General features: G+C 35.9%; 1 protein-coding gene across 2 annotated transcripts in view; it reads right to left on the bottom strand.

The window, feature by feature from the left end:
- Positions 1 to 20,865, bottom strand: part of GABRG2 (gamma-aminobutyric acid type A receptor subunit gamma2) — a 113,163-nt gene that overhangs the window by 67,610 nt on the left and 24,688 nt on the right. For both annotated transcript variants that reach the window (XM_060634938.2, XM_060634939.2), the window contains exons 2-6: positions 11,681 to 11,832; positions 10,065 to 10,132; positions 7,524 to 7,744; positions 4,456 to 4,538; positions 899 to 1,036 (exon numbers count right to left, since the gene is read on the bottom strand). In XM_060634938.2, the coding sequence (XP_060490921.1) occupies positions 899 to 1,036; positions 4,456 to 4,538; positions 7,524 to 7,744; positions 10,065 to 10,132; positions 11,681 to 11,832 (662 nt within the window). The remainder of the gene's footprint in view (positions 1 to 898; positions 1,037 to 4,455; positions 4,539 to 7,523; positions 7,745 to 10,064; positions 10,133 to 11,680; positions 11,833 to 20,865) is intronic.

Raw genomic sequence — 20,865 nt, 5'->3', positions numbered from 1 at the left:
TTTATACTGGCTACCCAGGAGACAGATATGGTCTCTGAAATAGGTTTAAATTATACCACATGGGTTTTCAAATAAATTCAATTAATGCCATTAAAATCCATGATACTTGTTGTAAAAATAAAGATTTTGAGTTTCTCTTAAGAAATCTGAGCTCCTGACCATGTTAGGTCCCACACGCACTTGTATTAGTAAAAGCTACTATTTATTGAATGCTCGCTAAGTTCCAGGTATCATTCTAAGCACTCTTCTTTTTTGTTTTTTTGTTTTTTGTTTTTTGTTTTTTCCTTTATACACACAGTATGCCTGTGAAACAGGTTTTTTGTCCACATTAGTTGTCTGGCAGATTTAATCCCTGAGAAATTCAGTAATTTTCTCAATATCTATAGCTAGTAACTGATGCAGTTGGGGTTTGAAACGAGGCCTGTCCCTTATCCATGATAGAGCCAGTTCAAAATATTAAATTAGTGAATGCGGAATCAGTCCATATCCATTATGATCACATTTCTGTATTTGCAAAAAGTTAATTTTCCCTGTGTGATTACTTTAAATGCTGCTATTTTAATATACCATAAAACTTATTTCCTAAAAGAAACATTACACCTACACCTAATAAATATTGTCTGCTTTTAAAATAATTGCTAGTCATTTTTGCTTAAAGAAATTAAGCAAATAAGTTACTAATCCAATTTTAATCCATTTTGCTTCAAACTGATAGAATCCATTTATATTTATCTATTATGCTAGAATACCAATTATAATTTTCTCTGGTAAATTAAAACACTTCATTTAATGTTCCACATATCATTTGTAGACAGGTATTGAAAAGTCTGTGAATTATTTATACCAGAATATTAACTCTGGAAGGGGTCACTCAAAATTCCTTTCAAGAGCATCTTACCAGAAGTTGTCTTCACTACTTCAGTGGTATTTCTCAGTCCAACAAATGAAAATTGATAAAGCCTCCACGATCTTGTGTCACCTACTTCAACAGAACTACGCTTCCATTGGTAGACAATTTCTTCACGTGGATAGCCATCTGCCATAAGATGGAAAAGCACATATTTAAAATTATTTATAAATGAATGTATGTAGCAACCACCTTCCATGAACAAGACACTGAGGTAAGTATGAGAGAAATGGTGTTTTAAGTTAGAAAAGGATCTTGAACTAAAGAGCATCACAATAGAGGAAATAAATACATTGACATCTTATCCCAACAAGAAGTTAAAAAGTCATAAGGTCAAGATTACCCTTGAAAATAACTTAATTTGCATAGAAGATATGCTATACATGGTTTCGTATATACTATACGCATGCTTTACATTGTCTGAGGTAAGATATAAAAAGTATCCAATATATGATAAATAGCACATATGCAAGATATTATTTTATGATGATGAGGAGTAAACAAGGCAAGGTTTTGAGAGTCATGCAGAAACAGAAAATAATGGAAGAAGAGACTTAAATGCCTCTCCAGGGTATGCCCTTAGAGTGGAAGATGACTGAGAAAAATAACTTCAACTATTTACATTATTCTCTCTCTCTCAATTTGTTGGGACTTCATTTTAATACACGCAGAAATCTACAATTAACAGTAGTAAGTAGTGAGACGCCTGGGTGGCTCAGTTCATTAAGCATCCAACTCTTGATTTTGGTTCAGGTCATGATCACCCGGTTCATGAGTTTGAGCCCCACATTGGGTTCTGTACTGACAGTGTGAAGCCAGGTTGGCATTCTCTCTCTTTCCCACTCTCTCTGCCCCTCCCGCCCCAAACTAAATAAACTTAAAAAAAAAAGTAGTAAGTAGAAATGCCAATGGGAAGATACCAATGAGCACTATGTAGATTCTGAGGAAGTTAATTATGTTCAGCCAAGAGAAGAGAAAGCCTTCATGAGAGAGGTATTGCACTGATCAGTACCATTTGCTAGCCATAATACCCTACACAAATTTCTTTGTTTTTTTTCCCTCAAGTATTTGTTTATGGAGATGATGGCAGTACGTATTTCATGAAACTGATGCCCAATGTATAATTGTTGAGTGGATAAACATTATGAAGTAAATTATAGAATAAACTCTGTAGGGGTGCCTGGCTGGTTCAGTCACTAGATCATGCAACTCTTGATCTCAGGGTTGGAAGTTAAAGCCCCATGTTGTGTGTAGAGATCACATAAAAATAAAATCTAAAAGAAAAGCATAAACTCAAGTAAAAACAGATAGATAGATAGATAGATGATAGATAGATAAATGATACATAGATGATAAATAAAACTAGACATCATCTCAACTATTTATGAACTAATAATCTATATAAGTCTTAATTATGGAGGCTGATTGACTACCTGGAATAGGATCCCTAACGTGTTCCCTTTTTCTTTTCTTTTGGTCCAACTAGGTGTGTGTTGTGTGCTTATTAACTAAGATGAAAGAAAAAAGAAAGCATGATCCCCAGACTGGTATGGAGAAGGGGTAGGGGACAGGATGTGTTGAACCAAGAAAAAGAATAGTAATGTTAGGGAACTCCCTATGGAGAACATGTTGATGATTTAACTTTTTTGATAGCAGTAAGAAACATTAAGTTGTGTTTGGGTTCAGAAGACAAGTGTCAATCAGTGACCTAAAGACACAGAAATCACCAGCTCTAGATTTTATCTGACTCAGAAGAGTAGTCCCAGTTGAAAAAATAATAGAAAAGAAGTCTCATCTCCTAAAGCTTGGGGAGGATTTTACTTAAAAATATTCCATTCTTGGATAAAGTAAAACATATGAAATAAGATTTATAATGGGAAATTTTCTTTTTTTAATTTTTTAATGTTTTATTTTATTTTTGAGAGAAAGAGAAGCAGAGCATGAGTTGCGGAGGGGCAGAGAGACAGGGAGAATCTGAAACAGACTCCAGGCTCTGAGCTGTCAGCACAGAGCCAGATGTGGGACTCAAACTCATGAACCCATGAGATCATGACTTGAGCCAAAGTCAGACACCTAACTGACTGAGCCACCCAGGTGCCCCAATTTAATGGGAACTTTTCTAAATAGATATGATACATAGTGATATTTTTCCTCTAGTTCCTTCTGGAATTTATGTAATGATGAACAGATGATTGCTGCTTTCATCATTGTTTTTTTTTTTTTCTTTTTGAAAGGACAGCTATTATTATTTAGTTGGTTTGTATGGGTCTCTGTCACTCCCTGCCTGGGAAATTCTACTTATAGAAATATAAACTTAAAATTCATAATAAGTTTTTCATTCTGCCTAGTATGCATAGTTGTCAGACCAAAAATAAGAAAGAGGTGAGCAACCTAACGTGGACCTGAACAATTAGTGAGGCAAACATCTGGGGGACACTGAAGCTTGGGTTTGGTTCAGACAGGAAATTATCTATGAAGCTTAATTTGTATTAGAATCATCACAGATCATTTTGCTATATAGTCTATTGCCTGATAATAATAATAATTAATAAAAATAATAGAGCTTTTTACTGAATCCTATTGTGTGTGAGGTAGCATATCAAGCATTTTACATACATTACATCAACAAAACAATATTGTGGGAGGGCACATCTCAAAGTCTCTGCTGGGCACCTGAGATTGTGGATTCACTGCAAGATTTAATAATTTGCTCAAGTCTATAGTGATGGAGTTGGGATTTGGACTAGACCCAAAAGACACCAAAAATTAGTCTTTTACTCACTGGTAGATAACTAGTTCTAGATATTATTCAAACTCCAGATGAAGTGGGTAATTTTCAATTTTGCTATCTTTAACGCATATACTGAAATTGAAATAAGCAGATGACACTGTTAAATCTATGCACCTCCTGCTGGGTAAGGGAGAAAATAAATAGCAAAGATGCTGCTACTCTCTTCTTCTGAGCCAATAGGTGGGAGCCAGGAAGAAGGATGTAAAACCTACCATTATACCTTTCCATTGAGTTCAGGCCTAGCTTTACAATCCTTCTTGAGAAAAGTCTCTGGGTGGGGTGTGTGGGTGGCTCAGTAGGTTAGGCCTTGGACTTCAGGTCAGGTAATGATGTGGGGCTTGTGGGTTTGAGCCCCACATTGGGTTCTGCGCTGACACCTCAGAGCCTGGAGCCTGCTTTGGATTCTGTGTTTCCCTCTTTCTCTACCCCTCCCCTATATGTGCACTCTCTCTCTCTCAAAAATAAACACAAATTAAAAAAAAAGAAAAGAAAAATATCTCCAGGCAACCACTACGAATTTATTAAAAATTTATGCCCCAGTGAAAGCTATTTGTAAATTCTAATAAAATAGATCCTTTTTTTCAGGAATCACTCTAATAGGGTTAAGCTGGTATTATGATGAAAGTAACTGTCAAAGTCTTCAAAGTCAACAACATTGCTTGTTTCTGCATTCTCTAGGAGTATCCCAATTAGTTGGCATTGCAATTAGGAAACTGTTGGTGAGAGAGGATACAGAATACAGAATGAGATTACTTACAGCTGGAAAACTCCAAGGGGCAGGAATGTTCGTCCATTGGAAAATTGTGCAACTGCAATTGGCACTCTGCATCAATTGTCAACCTAAACAGAAGGATATGAAACACAAATAGAAAGAGTTTAGACACAGTTTTAAGAATGTACATGAATACAATTTTTAATGACTATTCTTAATCTTTGTTCCTGGAGAATATATCTCATATTCCTATTGATAATTCAAGGTGATTCTCCCTGAAGAAACCCACCAAGTCCAGGAGAAAATTACTTAAGACTTAATGTAGTCCATTCCTTTTCACAGAACAAACAATAGGATCTCATTGGCTTCAATTCCATTTTTTCCAAAATTTATGACCACGTAATTTTTTTGGCAAATTAATTGCACACATGAGATTGCTTGGTGAATATATTTAACTTAACAGAACAAATTGTTTTAGGAACTTAAGCTCATTTACTGTTTGCATGTAAATGAATGCTGATAATTCTCAGATCTTATCTGCTAATTAAAGCAGAACCTTCTGTTTGTAAGTACTTGGTAGCTGTTAGATTTAAATTACTATATGTGAGTTTTAACATACTTATATTTCACAATGGAGTATTATGCATTCTTATAATGGAACACTATGAAGCCATTAGACAGGATGTTACAGAGTAGAAGAATACTTAATAGCAAACAAGAAATGTTAAATACACATATACAGACATGTTTGAAAAATGTTTGCCAGTGAACCTCAATTAGTTTGCATCTGGGGTGTTTATTAAAGTTACAGATTTTCTGGATCTCGATATAGGCTAGGACTCTAGGATGGAGAAGTTTAATGGAGTCCCAGATATTTTGACCATCTTTGGACAAGTAGGAATATACTCTAAAATTGTAATGGCAGTAGGTTGATTATTTTTAAGATTTCTTATTTGTTAGCTATATTTCTTACAAAGTACATAGAATAATCTTGAAATAATAAAAGTATTATTTTATAAATATTAATTTATTTTAAAAGATTTTATAACTCAGCATAATTATTAATTGGGGAGATTTCATTTTTCTATGGTATAATAGAGCAACTACTGATCTTAAAATATAAGTAATAATTATTCAGCCTTTAATCATCTATGTGACACTGGGTATGATAAATTTTTCTCTCATTTAATAAATGTTATTATTGCTTTAATGTACTTTAACTTGTTCAGTCACAAAACTAGCAGCACAGTTGAGATTTGAACCCAAGATTATTTGTCTCTAAACATGAAGGTTTTAATCATTGTCATTCAAAAATTATATGCTCTTCCAAAGAAAAGGTTAGTTTTATTTGTAAGTGAAATTATAATTAATTTATTTTATTATTTTCAAGTTCAACTGGAATTATTAAAATTGAAAACACCTTTAGAAAGATTGCAGATACAAAATAGATACACACATATATAATCTGTGCACAAATATTCATAACTTATAGATTGGCTACAAGAATAAAATCATCTCTATAGATTCACAACTCATTCAAACTTTGAATCTTCCAAGTGGGATTTTTGAAGTGACTTCCATAATTAAATATTGGATAGAGATTCTACAAGTTATTACAAGTTGAAAAATGACTATAGTTATGAGGACAATAAAGGGACTTAAGATAGTGTGAGTGACTCAATTTTGCAAAAGCCAGACTGAGCTCTGATTTATCAAACTTTGATTTCCACTAGATTCTAATTTCAATCATTACCTTATCTCTCATTTAATGAAACCCATGATGAATACAAACTATATGCAATGAATTTCTTTTGCAATTGTGGCCATTTTTCCTAGTTACTGATCTTGGGTGGGGGAATGTGTCATGAGGGTGGTGGTGCCTTATTTCCAATAATCTCCATCAATTCCTACCTAATTCCTCTAAATAAAAATGTAACCAAGTAAAAACATTAAACTTACTAATAAAGCTTTGAGATATACCTTCTAGCACCAAGACCCCTGCAACCAGATAGCTGCCCTTAAGTCATATACATAGAAATTCTGGAGAGCTGCCCTAATTCATATTGATAGTCAGATAGAGCTAAAAACCAAAGTCAGATCTGTCTGGTTCTTAAGTTTATATACTTACCTATTATGATGTTTAATAATATACTTTCACCCATTTTAAACCTCAACATAAAAACATTTTAAATGCATGTAAGTATAAGGGGCGCCTGAATGGTTCAGTAGCTTGAATGTCCAAATTCAGCTCAGGTCATGATCTTGCAGTTTGTGAGTTCAAGCTCCACATTGGGCTAATTGCTGTCAGGGCAGAGTCGGCTTCAGATCCTCTGTTCCCCCTCTCTGCCCCTGCCCCGTTTGCACTCTCTCAAAAACAAACATTTTTAAAATAATAAATAAATAAGTAAATCAGTAAGTAAGTAAATAAATAAATAAATAGATAAAATAAAGTGCTAAGATAATGGCATACAGGAATTTAAGTAGAAAATCTCCCAAATGTTATTTCATATTTAAGTTCTGAAAATAAAAGATACCTCCTTCAACTTATCCCTAAAGAAGTCTATTCCCAAAATAGCCAATAAATTAAGTCAAATAGCCTATCAGTGTAGTGGGGAGTGGGTGCTGGCAGATAGAACTCATTGTAGTTACTTGCTATTGTGCAGAAAAGAAAAGGAGGTACAGGAGATCTCCACACCAAAATTTCTCCTTTAGCAATGGTTTCCTTGGAAACAGAGACATTTCCAAGCATAACAACTGGTGATCCCAATGGTAACTGTGTTTCAGTCTCCTTATTTTAAAGTAGCAGGACACACATGCAAAAGCCAAGGCAGGCACAAAGATCAGGTAACCTTATGAAGTCAAGGGACATTTCATGTCCGTGTGAGAAAACAGAGTTCTTACATTAGTCAAAGAAATAAGTTCTACCTATGACTTTGCAAAGCATATTGAAAACAGAAAGAAATACAAATTTTGTACTACCACATACTGTTTTGATCAAACATGCACACCCTGATGTAGGTTTGAAATTTCTTTCATTCCTCTTGTTTCAAGAGAGTGTCGGTGATCTTTGTTTTATTCCCAGAGATTACTCTTTTTCTTTTTCAAAAGAATACCTTAAAGTGTAGAGCACTCGACCATCATTCCAAATTCTCAGCATCCTATTAGGGGTGGTTATCCAGTGTGCATCAGCTTTCTTGGAGTTTCTGAAGAAAGTGTCTGGAATCCAGATTTTCCCTACCATGTTGCTATTCAATCGGAGGACTTTAATGGTGCTGTTAAATTTCAGACGTCTGTCATACCACGTTTGAGCAAAAAATATGTCAATTGTATATTCCTGTTTTTTTTTTTAAAAAAAAAGGTGAAATAGAACATTTTAAACACAGAATTGTAATGTAGAACATTTGTTTGTATTTATCATTTGTATTCTCATTACCAACATAAAGCAAACGTACTCTGGTTTTAATTTTAAAGAAGGCAAAAGCTTTGCTAAGGAGATACATCCATCTTTTATAGACAAATTGATAAAAAAATAGACCTGTTTAGATGAATTCTAGCAAAAGATCATAGTTGTAATATAGTCATTTGCATTCAGTGTCTGTACAGCAGTTTCTCACGTTACTTTGGGCCAGCTAATTCTTTGTTGTGGGGGCTGTGTTGCGTATGTTCGAATGCTTAGTAGTAGCATTCTTAGCCTCTACCCACTAGATGCCAGTAACACCACCACCACCACCCCCAACGCAACCCCCTGCATATTGTGATAGCTAAAAATATCTTCAGACATTGCCACATGTACCTTGAGGAAAACAATCACCTACGTTCAGAATCACTGCTAAAGAGTGAACAAAGTCCATAATACTCAAAACAGTCCTCAACTGGAGCTCTGGAGAACGGCTCAGTTGCCTCAAAATAAAATTGGGATCTTTAAGAACCTGCCTTGTTAGGTAGTGTGAAGATGGAAAAGGAGAATTCACATAAAATGGTTTTGGTCTGGCAGATAGCAAAAACCAAATGCAAGGTAACTTTTAAAATATTTTTACTATTATAGTTGTCCTTTTCACTAATAACGAGGAAATTAACCAATTAAAAAATAATTTTTACTAATGTGCTAACTCCATCACAAAGCACATTCACAAAGTGCTGTGATGAGACAGGATTCTATAATGACTATGCTCAAGTATACATCACTAAATTGGCAATGATTGACTGTACTTAAAGAGAAGTAAGTTTGATGTGAATTCAGACCATTAGACCTGGAATCTGAACACCCAAGTTCTGGTTTGTCATATTTAGATATTATTTAACATTATTTTATAACAATTTCACTGATGCCTATAAATGAGAAAAAACTCAGTGTTCTTAGAATATGAGAGCTGAGTGTTGGGAATCATCCACATTTCCTGTCTAATACCATCAACCAACCACCACTTTGTAATGAAGAACACACATCAGACAGGAAGGTTACCCAAAAATACATAGCCTGTCAGGATCAGACTAAAATCTTCTTCCTTTGCCTCACTTGCATCGCTCTGTGCGATTTCTTTGCACCTCCTGCTGAGGTGTCTCACTGTAGCTGACTACATTTCCACTGGCGTAAGCCACATAACACTTTGTTCCATATTTGTTGTCTGTAAGTAGTAAGGAAGGAACCTATCTTATGAAATTCTTTATCAACTAATTACTGACGAACCAGTAGATAAAGTAATTAAATAATTCTAAACTACATTTTGGCAAGAAGCAAAAATAAATAAATAAATAAATAAATAAATAAATAAATAAATCCCACAAAAATAAAATATTTTTTTTTCACTGAACCAGCATTTCATAAAATGCGATCCTGGGATAACAATTACAATTCTGGGGACTAGTACTCCTGAAGTTAAAAGTTCTATGTTTAAATAAACTACCCATATAGCTTCTTAGATATTTACATTTTGCATTAGAATGCTAAATATGCTGAAAATTTTATTTATAAGGAAGAAAACTGTTGGTATTTCATTGTTAAACAAACGAACTTACTTGCTTGGAGTATGCAGGTGATATACTTTACCATCACTGTACATGAGAACACTTAAAGTTTCTCATCTCTCTGACTCAATAGAGTGTCCTTATTGCTAGCTTGATAAACACCATTTCAAAATTATAGTATCACTAATATTATGTTATGTTAGGTTAGGTATTATGTTATAGCATGTTCTACTCTATTCTATTCTAGACTCCAATCTAGTTTCTTATGTCAGATTTGGGCAGAAAGAATCTAATAATAATAAAGCTACTTTTATCATTATATCTAATGCACTATTTTCTCTGACAAATAATTCCAGTATGAAGCAAACTCTGTCCTCTCTACCCCATCATTTTCCAAAAACTAGTGGAAAACTGTATTTTATTTTGTATTAACAAGTACTTACCAAGTAAGCAATGATTGTTGAATTTTAAAAGTATAACATATTTACAAAAATTAATTTGTACACATATGATCACATTTAAGTCTCATAACAAATTATAAAAAATAATTATCTTCATATTACAATAAAAAAATCTGAATGACTATCTCTCCCTTATGGATTTTTTGTTAGCATATTCTTTGCTATTTTTATGATACCACATCTCCTCTCTAATATGTTAATAAAATTGACAAACCATTAGAAACTTACCATATTAATAGCATTCACTGGACCGATGCTGTTCACATACATGTCTGTGTGAATTAACGTTGGTTTCACTTTAAAGAGAATGATAAAGATATGTGAATTAAACATTTTAATGTTTTAGTCTGTGTTATTCTAGAAATAGATTTATTTTGCCACATTAGAAGTGATTTATTCACAACTAATTTAGTGTCGGTGACTAATTTATTACATTTAAATAACTGTTTACTTTCAAAAAATCTCCTTTTAAGCACGTAAATGCAGTAACTAAACATATTAGAGTTTTGAAACTGATTAACTTTTAAAATTACATTAAGATGAACAAATAAGAAAACACTGCTTAGATTTTCTTTAGCTTTCTCTACATATCCTGAATTTTACCATTTTTCTTCAAGCCCCAGAATCTTTTGGGCATCATAATCTGACTTGACCCATGTAGAAAAAGTAACTACTTAGTGATCTAGAAAAACTAAGCATTAGAAACACGAAGTAGACATTTAGTGCAACAAATATTGTAAGTTTCTTTTAAAATATTTCCCTCTGTTGATTCCTTTCATGACCACTTAATTCTCATACACTTCAGCCAACACAAAATCAATCTTCCTAAATGACTTAGTCAATTGTGTGACTCATCAAATAATATGAGGAAACCATATGGAAACTCAATACACACCTATTTGTCAAAGATGAATGATATTAAAACTCATGAAGTATTTCATCCATGACCAAATGGATGTGCTCCATTTTCATTTAACAGTTAATGAACAAGGATTCATAATATCATCCTGTACTTCAAGTCAACAAGTACATTTTCTCTCATCTTTATCCACTTTCCCTGAAAGTGCCATGCCCTAATTTTCTGTGTTGGATTGAATTCTTCAGTAGTCCCTGCATCTATGCCCCTGCATTTACTCCAGTGAGGCTACTTCTCTGCCTCTGAACTTGAGGCTTGACCATCTGACTTGTGTTGGCTAATACTACACAGATAAGTGAGTATACAAGTTCTAATCCCAAGCATTAAGCCTTATGAGCTTCTACTTTCTGTCTCATTCTTTGTGTTTTTTTTCATGATAAAGATACTCCTGGCTAGTCTGCTGCTCCCAGGAGTAGAATGAGAATACAGCTTTCTTAAATGAGCAGCCCTAACCTGGCTTAGCTTAGATTAGACCACCCCTGGCAAAATGTTAAATAAATGCTTATTATTATATGCTACTGAGAGTTGTGATGTTTTATTTCACAGAAGTACGTAACTAATATATCCTTTCTTCTACTATTATTTTGATATTACTTCATAACATTTTGATATTATATATACATATAACATATAACATTTTGATATTACTTCATAAATCAATTGTCACATTTCTTCTACAGCCTTTGTCTAAGATATCTAGGAAATTTTGAATTTCTAGTTCTCAGGCCTCACTTGAAGATCATCTTTCTTCATTTTGCATTTATCAATGCCCTCCCACCTCCAAGCCTGAATGCTATTTATACATTCTGTATCCATCTTTACAACATATAATGATCATTTAAGTATTTCTGATTATTAAAGTATGCTAATTTTTTCTTCCAATGTGTTTGCCTCTGCCTGTGCCATATCACAAAATATTTTAATATACCTCCTATATCAGGCCGAAGTTTATTGTCATATCCTTCCAGGAGGTTATTTAAGATGACAGTGACATCCCCCTCAGGAACTTTTGGAGTCAAGACCCATGTTTTGTTAGAAGCATAATCTTCATAGTCATCATCAGATTTTTGGCTGGTGAGGCTAAGAAAACAAAAATATTGGTCAGGAAACATATAGACTACATCCAAGAGGACTTTTACTCACAGACCACTGGGGAGAAAGGAGAAATGAAACAGAATTACAGGAAGGTATTACAATGGATGAAAATGACATTTTTCACTGAGGGTTAGTCTAGCTAATTAAACTGCATAAATGTAAATTAAAATGTATTAAAGTGTACTCTCCAGTTTTCCAGAATGCTCTGTCTTCCCATCTGTAAGTATATTTTTGCCTTTTCCATAGTTGATGTTCTTCCTGTCTACCTGCCCAACCTCATGAAGGACTTATTAAGAAGAAACAATTTTTGTGAATGCTTAAACTATTTTAAGTAATGCTTAAATGATCATAACGTAGTTCAAGAATTCAGATGTAATGTCTACTTCTTCCTCCTCTACGAAGTTAACTTGCTCCAACCTATTAATGAAAGTAAGAGACTGATAATTAGATTCACTCCCACAAACCACCAGACAAGCCTCTCCCCTCTCAATTGAACTACTAAGGAGAACTCAGTCTTGCTGCTTTTTCTTCTCCCAGGGTGTGTGTATGTGTATTTTTTCCTCTCACTTGCACTGAAAGCAAGGGCGGTTCATTTATCTTTGATTGTTTAGAACCTGGCACTATGGAGGTTGGTTGTAGACTTTAAACCAGTCTTTATTACGGCGAAAGTTCCTGATCTGAAAACTCATACTAATGGTTAATGTACTATAATTGTATAATTGAAATTACCTACTTTGAGTGATCAAAAAGCCACATAATATCCTGTGATTCAGATTTCAATGCCTGAACCTGGCAGAAACCCCCCGCAAGTAGACCAGAAGTTAAGGCTGACTTTGGAAAGATATTGGAATTCCTAGACCTTGCTTCTCCTCTTGCCCCAAGGTCCAACTCCCCTCTCTCTGCCGCCCACACAAGAGAATTACATTTTTCAGATCTAGGGCCAATGTAAACCTTGCAACAACTGCCATTTTCATTTTTAGCAGCATTCAGTGAATGTTAGTTATTTCTATGGTTTATGGTAAAATTTTTAAAATTACAAACTTAAAATGTAAAGTGTCCCATCCCTATCTTCATTTTACTTTTGTAAATATATGGTAAAGAATGGATCTGATCAGAAATCAAACCACTGCCACATTACCCTGAATATACATACATACATATGTACATACACACACAAACCATATTTATCATCTTTCTTCAATTACACTCATTCATCAATTTACATATATAAAATATATGTATGTATATGTGTGTATGTATAGGTAAATAGATGACTACATATGGCAGACGAAAGCTGATTGCATGATTAACCAGGTTTGAGAATGTGGATGGGAGATGAAGTTTTAAGAGTAATCACTGGCATGGATCAACTTAGTAAGCAAGTAATCTCCTCTTTCATTCTTTCATTCCTTTAAAGCTTTATAAATAGGAAACGTTATAAAAACTGAGCCACACATCTGCATAAAACCTAACATAGCCAGCCTTACATCTTGCACTTCAATTGCCATAATGACTTTAAACAACATTTAAATTTCATAAAGCACCCATATAGGGGACGATGGGCTAGACAAAGCTTCGAGGAGCTCTCAAAGAGAAAGGCCTTGGTGCTGGCGGAGGCAAGTTCTCTGCTAGGAAAATCCTTCTTGGATCTCAATTCATCATTTCTCTAGAGCACTGCTGAACACTGCCTAATAGAGCTCTAATCCTATGACCTAAATCCTAGTAGTTTAAGAAGAAATAACAGCTCTCTGATAAAGAAATTTTCAAATCCCTTCAACAACTTTAAGAAAAGATTGTGCTTAGCCCATTGGACATCATCACTATGGAATTGTACCACCATTTAATTCATCCATACAAAAATGTCTTTAAAAAAAAATTTCTCCCTCTTCCTTTCCCCTGCCTTCTGTGTGTCTCTTTCTGTCTCTGCCAGACAAATGCACCCTATTCAAGTTTCTTCAAGGGAAGGGAAGAAATGTTAAATCATTTGGCTTGCTCACTTATAGCAACTCCTCATACTAACAACTAAATGACACAAGCATGATGGTGCTGTGTTACTGGTGTTACCATCATCTGGCAGACAAGTAGGAAAAATGCATTAAGTAAAAATACAAAGGATACTTGCTTAGAAAGAATACCACTTTGTAGAATTGCACCAATAATTTATTTAGAGTCATCATCTGTTAGATACCAAAACAGTAAATAAATCGATTATTTCATATAAAAGTATCAGTGACAGATTTTATCATACTTGAGGATGCCTACTGAGCCGGAGAGAGGTTAAAAAAAAAAAGAGTTGAGAAGTTAAGAGTATACATTTTGAAGTTAGGAAGTACTAGTTCTGCTTTCTAGATTTAGCATGTCTTTCCTCTATCACTTACTATTTAATGGCCTGGGGCATGTTATTTAACCTTGCTAAACTTCACAAAGTTATCATCTTTAAAATAGAGTTAATGCTAGTATTCTAGCATTTTTTTGACATTTTTATGTCAGATTAAGATAATGGTTATTAAGTGTTTCACACAGTACCAGACACACAGCCCTGAAAATAGGTCCATTGTAATTATTGTTATAAAGTGACCACTGTTAGATTTATACCCACAGGTCCAACCATGTAACTAAAACCTGAATCTATAGAAGCTGCTTCCAGGCTTTTATGTAACACATGCTGAGAAGAACTAAAAACAGATGTTTTCCAGGAAGAAAAATAATGAACCCCTACATTATAATAAATGAAGTTTTTATTCTCTAGAGTTTTCCCAGCTGAGGTCTAAATTAATGGGACTGATACATAATCTGGGATTGTTTCCAGATTTGTCTTAAAAAAAGAAAAAAGCACCTCTTTCATTCAACATCGGTTGTTTCTTCAGAATTCTGAGGAGTCAAGACTTCATTTATAGGTAGGCTGTCTAGAAATAAATGAAGTCTCATCATTAGAAAAGGCATTCTGCAGAACTGTTAACTCCATAAGAAGGCCTGGGTGGAAATAGATTGATAATGATTCAAGAAAATGCACTTGACCGTTGAGTGTGCTGAGCACAAACATAAAGGTGAACTTATAGCTAACAGCATCTATCCAAATGCAATAGTCTTTAGAAGCGATTACTTGTTCTTGTACACTTTAGTTTAAAAAATAACCTTATAAAGAGAGAGAACCAATATTTAAATTAGTCTTAAATGAACTTACCATCCTGAAAAACATTTTTTGTAATCTGAGCAAAATTTGTCAAAGACAATACCCGAAAAGGTTGTAAATTTTTCATCCTTGAAAGCTTTTTATTTTTTGAATGTTTATTTATTTTTGAGAGAGAGAGAGAGGGAGAGAGAGAACGTGCAAGCAGAAGAGGGGCACAGAGAGAGGCAGATATAGAATCCGAAACAGGCTCCTGGCTCTGAGCTGTCAGCACAGAGCCCAACAGTGGGGCTCAAACTCCTAAACCCTGGAGGTCATGACCAGAACAGAAGTCAGATGCCTAACCTGACCCAGGTGCTCCTCATCCTTAAAAGCTTTCTAAAAAAACGTGAGAAAGCCATCTGACCACGAACCTTGGACCAGCAGCATGAATATCTCCTAAAGATATTAATACAAATGCAGAACCTTGGGCCCCACTGAGATTCCTGAATCAAAATCTTTAATACATTTACAAGCGATTCATCTGCACATTAAAATTTGAACAACTCAGTCTGTGTTTAAACCAGTGATGTGTACTCCTGGGCGGAGCGTGGCGGGAAGGCTCTTAAAAATACAGATTCCCAGTTCCCCCTTTAGATCTGAGTCTCCATGTTGTAAATTAGGTTATTATATTTTTATTTTCATGTTTACAGTTTTATGCATTATTTGCATTTATGCATGATTACAAACATGTTTTGAGTTCATGTTTATAATCAGAAAAAAAATTGATTTTACTTAGAAAAATAAAAGTGGCTTAGAAAAAAACAAAAAAAAAAAAAGAGGGCAACTGGGTGACTCAGTCGGTTAAGCTTCTGACTTCAGCTCAAGTCATGATCTCATGGCTTGTGAGTTCAAGCCCTGGGTTGAGCTCTGTACTGACAGCTCAGAGCCTAGAGCCTGCTTCGGATTCTGTGTCTCCCTCTCTCTCTGTGCCTGCCCCACTTATGCTGTCTCTCTCTCTCTCTCTGTCAAAAATAAACAAACATTAAAAATTTTTTTCAAGAAAAACATAAAACAAATACTTGATTGATGTTCAGTGAAAGTTCAATTATATAGAAGATGCTAAATATTCAAATTTTGGTACATATTCTAGATGTTTGACACTAAAGATTAATCATGCAGTTTATGGAATTTTAAATTTTAATCTATGTATTTCACATTTCCAGAAATTCAATAAGGATCTAAGTTTTGTGAGAGGAAAAATCTCGTCATTGTATCCTCCCAGGGTAATATAACAGCAAACACTTGGGTGAGATATAAAAACATCTGTCATTTCATTCAGGTATCTTAAAACCCACTGGTATTTGGCATCATAAAGGCAGAATCTATATTTTTTCTTTCTCTGACATATGTAGGTAAGTAGAATAAAGAATATACAAAAACTCATTCATTTTTATGCTTGAGCTCTTTTTAAATAATTCGTGTTTCATTCGTTCCTAACATCAGCTTCAATATTTTGTTGCTACAAATCTCGGTTTATTTTTATTTTATAGGTACAATCAGTTAAATACAGGGTATTTTATATGTCAAAATAAATCTCCCAAGACATATATGTCAACAAAATAAAACCTTTTGAATCTTTTCTATTAAAAGTTCCTATGCATTGTATTCTCTGCTCTGTTAACATTACCTCTTGTGAATCTCCACCGCTTATATAACATAAATCTCTGCTCTCAAAGAGATCCCATTGGACCTCACATTCTCATCAGGCCATAGAATCCAGTGAGAATCCTCACACTCCAAAAGCATCAGGAACAGAAGAATGTGCTATTCCTTACATCATCATGTTACCCAAGTTTGATGAGTTCTAGAAACTTGGCCAATCTCCAGTACATTTACACATATACTCCTTCCTCCTACAATCTTTTCTTCTCTTCACCTCCTAAACCAGTATTTGGTATGGCTTATCCCTTCTTACTTTTCAACAGAAATAACCTTTACATAGAAGTCATCCCTTATTGTTTTATCTAACACTGTCACCCACCCCAACCTTCATACGCTATAGCCAGTCCCATGATTGCTTCATAGCATTTGTTACAATGTCTGTGCTCTGATTTGCTTATTGTCTGTTTCCATTACTAGACTATAAATTCCATGAGTGCATGCTTAATTAAGATTTGTGGAAAAGAAATATTCTTGCTAACCAGTTTTTCTGAGGTAAATAATAATACCAACAATAGCTACTTTTCAATATTCACCATGTCCTAGGAATAACTTTAAAAACTTCACATACATTCTCCCACTTAATCCTTAAAACAGTGTTATTCCTTTAATTATCCCCATTTTGCCAATGAAGAAACACAATGTTTCCACTAGTCACTTCAGTTTGCCAAAACCAAAATATTTAACCATTATGCTGCAAGGCTTTGAAAAAGAAACTGGGTCCAAAGAATCTGCTACTGTACATTCATGAAGAAATAAGATCACCCAAAATAAATAGTTGTTCAAACTCATTTTCCTTTAGGACAATAAATTCGTTTATGCCTGAGCTCAATAACAGTATGGCAACTTCAGCACAAAGTTAATAATATTCAAATTTCATAAGCTTGTTATTCCAGATACCAACAATTTGATCTCCGCATACCAAGGACTAAAAGCAGAGATGCCTGGGTGGTACCTGGGTGGCTCAGTTGGTTAAACTTCTGACTTTGGCTCAGGTCATGATCTCACAGCTTGTGAGTTCAAGCCCCACATTGGGCTCTGTGCTGACAGCTCAGAGCCTGAAGCCTGTTTAAAATTCTGTGTCTTGGAGGATCCTGGGAAGATGGTGGTGTAGGAGGATGCTGGGCTCACCGCGCATCCTGCTGATCACTTAGGTTCCACCTACACCTGCCTAAATAACCCAGAAAACCGCCAGAAGACTAGCAGAATGGATTCTCTGGAGCCAAGCGCAGATGAGAGGCCCACGGAAGAGGGTAGGAAGGGCGGAGAGGTGGTACTCGCTCCACGGACTAGTGGGAGGGAGCCGGGGCAGGGGCGGCCCGCCGGCCAAGCAGAGCCCCCGAGTCTGGCTTGAAAAAGCAGAGGGGCCAGACAGAGTGCGTTCCGACAGCAAGTGGGACTTGACATCTGGAAGGTTATAACCTAACAGCTCTGCTCGGAGAACGGGAGGGCTGGAGGACAACGGGAGGGAGAGTTGTTGAGTCCCAGATGAGAGAGCTCAGCTTGGCGGGGAACAAAGGCACTCGCCAGTGCCATCTCCCTTGCCCATCCCCCAGCCAAAATCCCAAAGGGAACCAGTTCCTGCCAGGGAACTTGCTTGCAGCACGCAAACACCCAATGCTGTGCTTCTGTGGATCCATCCCTCCAGCGGGTCTGACTCCCTCCCCGTGCCACAGGGCCCCTCCCGAAGCAGATCACAGAAGGAAAAGTGAGCTGAGCCTGCCCCTCCCGCCCCTGTGCACCTTGCCGATCCACCCCAGTTAATACGCCAGATCTCCAGCACCACAAGCCTGGCAGTGTGCAAGTAGCCCGGAGGGCCATGCCACCCCACAGTGAATCCCGCCCCTAGAAGAGGGGAAGAGAAGGCACACACCAGTCTGACTGTAGCCCCAGCAGTGGGCTGGGGGCAGACATCAGGTCTCACTGCAGCCCCGCCCACCAACGCAAGTTATTCAAGACAGCACAGGGGAAGTGCCCTGCAGTCCCGCACCACTCCAGGGACTATCCAAAATGACGAAACAGAAGAATTCCCCTCAGAAAAACGTCCAGGAAATAACAACAGCTAACGAACTGATCAAAAATGATTTAAACCATATAAAAGAAAGTGAATTTAGAATAATAGTCATAAAATTAATCAATGGGCTTGAAAACAGTATAAAGGAGAGCAGAGAATCTCTTGCTACAGAGATCAAGGGACTAAGGAACAGCCAGCAGGAGCTAAAAAATGCTATCAATGAACTGCAAAATAAAATGGAGACAACTACGGCTTGGATTGAAGAGGCAGAGGAGCGAATAGGTGAACTAGAAGATAAAATTATGGAAAAAGAAGAAGCTGAGAAAAAGAGAGAGAAAAAAAATCCAGGAGTATGAGGGGAAATTTAGAGAACTAAGTGATGCACTAAAGAGAAATAATCTACGCATAATTGGTATTCCAGAGGAGGAAGAGAGAGGGAAAGTTGCTGAAGGTGTACTTGAAGAAATAATAGCTGAGAACTTCGCTGATCTGGGGAAGGAAAAAGGCATTGAAATCCAAGAGGCACAGAGAACCCCCTTCAGACGTAACTTGAATTGATCTTCTGCACGACATATCACAGTGAAACTGGCAAAATACAAGAATAAAGAGAAAATTCTGAAAGCAGCTAGAGATAAACGTGCTCTAACATATAAAGGGAGACCTATAAGAATCGTGACCAATCTCTCTACTGAAACTTGGCAGGCCAGAAAGGAATGGCAGGAGATCTTCAATGTGATGAACACAAAAAAATATGCAGCCGAGAATACTTTATCCAGCAAGTCTGTCATTTAGAATAGAAGGAGAGATAAAGGTCTTCCCAAACAAAGAAAACCTGAAGGAACTCGTCACCACTAAACCAGCCCTAAAAGAGATCCTAAGGGGGATCCTGTGAGACAAAGTACCAGAGACATCGCTACAAGCATGAAACCTACGGACATCACAATGACTCTAAACCCATATCTTTCTATAATAACACTGAACGTAAATGGACTAAATGCGCCAACCAAAAGACATAGGGTATCAGAATGGATAAAAAAACAAGACCCATCTATTTGCTGTCTACAAGAGACTTATTTTAGACCTGAGGACACCTTCAGATTGAGGGTGAGGGGATGGAGAACTATTTATCATGCCACTGGAAGTCAAAAGAAAGCTGGAGTAGCCATACTTATATCAGACAAACTAGACTTTAAATTACAGGCTGTAACAAGAGATGAAAAAGGGCATTATATAATAATCACAGGGTTTATCCATCAGGAAGAGCAAACAATTATAAATGTCTATGCGCCGAATACAGGAGCCCCCAAATATATAAAACAATTACTCACAAACATAAGCAACCTTATTGATAAGAATGTGGTAATTGCAGGGGACTTTAACACTCCACTTACAGAAATGGATAGATCATCTAGACACACGGTCAATAAAGAAACAAGGGCCCTGAATGATACATTGGATCAGATGGACTTGACAGATATATTTAGAACTCTGCATCCCAAAGCAACAGAATAGACTTTCTTCTCGAGTGCACATGGAACATTCTCCAAGATAGATCACACTGGGTCACAAAACAGCCCTTGATAAGTATACAAGAATTGAGATCATATCATGCATACTTTCAGACCACAATGCTATGAGGCTTGAAATCAACCACAGGAAAAAGTCTGGAAAACCTCCAAAAGCATGGAGGTTAAAGAACACCCTACTAAAGAATGAATGGGTCAACCAGGCAATTAGAGAAGAAATTAAAAAATATATGGAAACAAACGAAAATGAAAATACAACAATCCAAACGCTTTGGGATGCAGCGAAGGCAGTCCTGAGAGGATAATACATTGCAATCCAGGCCGATCTCAAGAAACAAGAAAAATCCCCAATACAAAATCTAACAGCACACCTAAAGGAAATAGAAGCAGAACAGCAAAGGCAGCCTAAATCCAGCAGAAGAAGAGAAATAATAAAGATCAGAGCAGAAATAAACAATATAGAATCTAAAAAAACGGTAGAGCAGATCAACGAAACCAAGAGTTGGTTTTTTGAAAAAATAAACAAAATTGATAAACCTCTAGCCAGGCTTCTCAAAAAGAAAAGGGAGATGACCCAAACAGATAACATCATGAATGAAAATGGAATGATTAAAACCAATCCCTCAGAGATACAAGCAATTATCAAG

Source organism: Panthera onca, chromosome A1 (assembly GCF_046562875.1).
Source record: "Panthera onca isolate mPanOnc1 chromosome A1, mPanOnc1 haplotype 2, whole genome shotgun sequence".
NCBI lineage: Eukaryota > Metazoa > Chordata > Mammalia > Carnivora > Felidae > Panthera > Panthera onca.
Note: the sequence above shows the minus strand (reverse complement) of the source record. Positions and strands in the feature narration are given on the sequence as shown.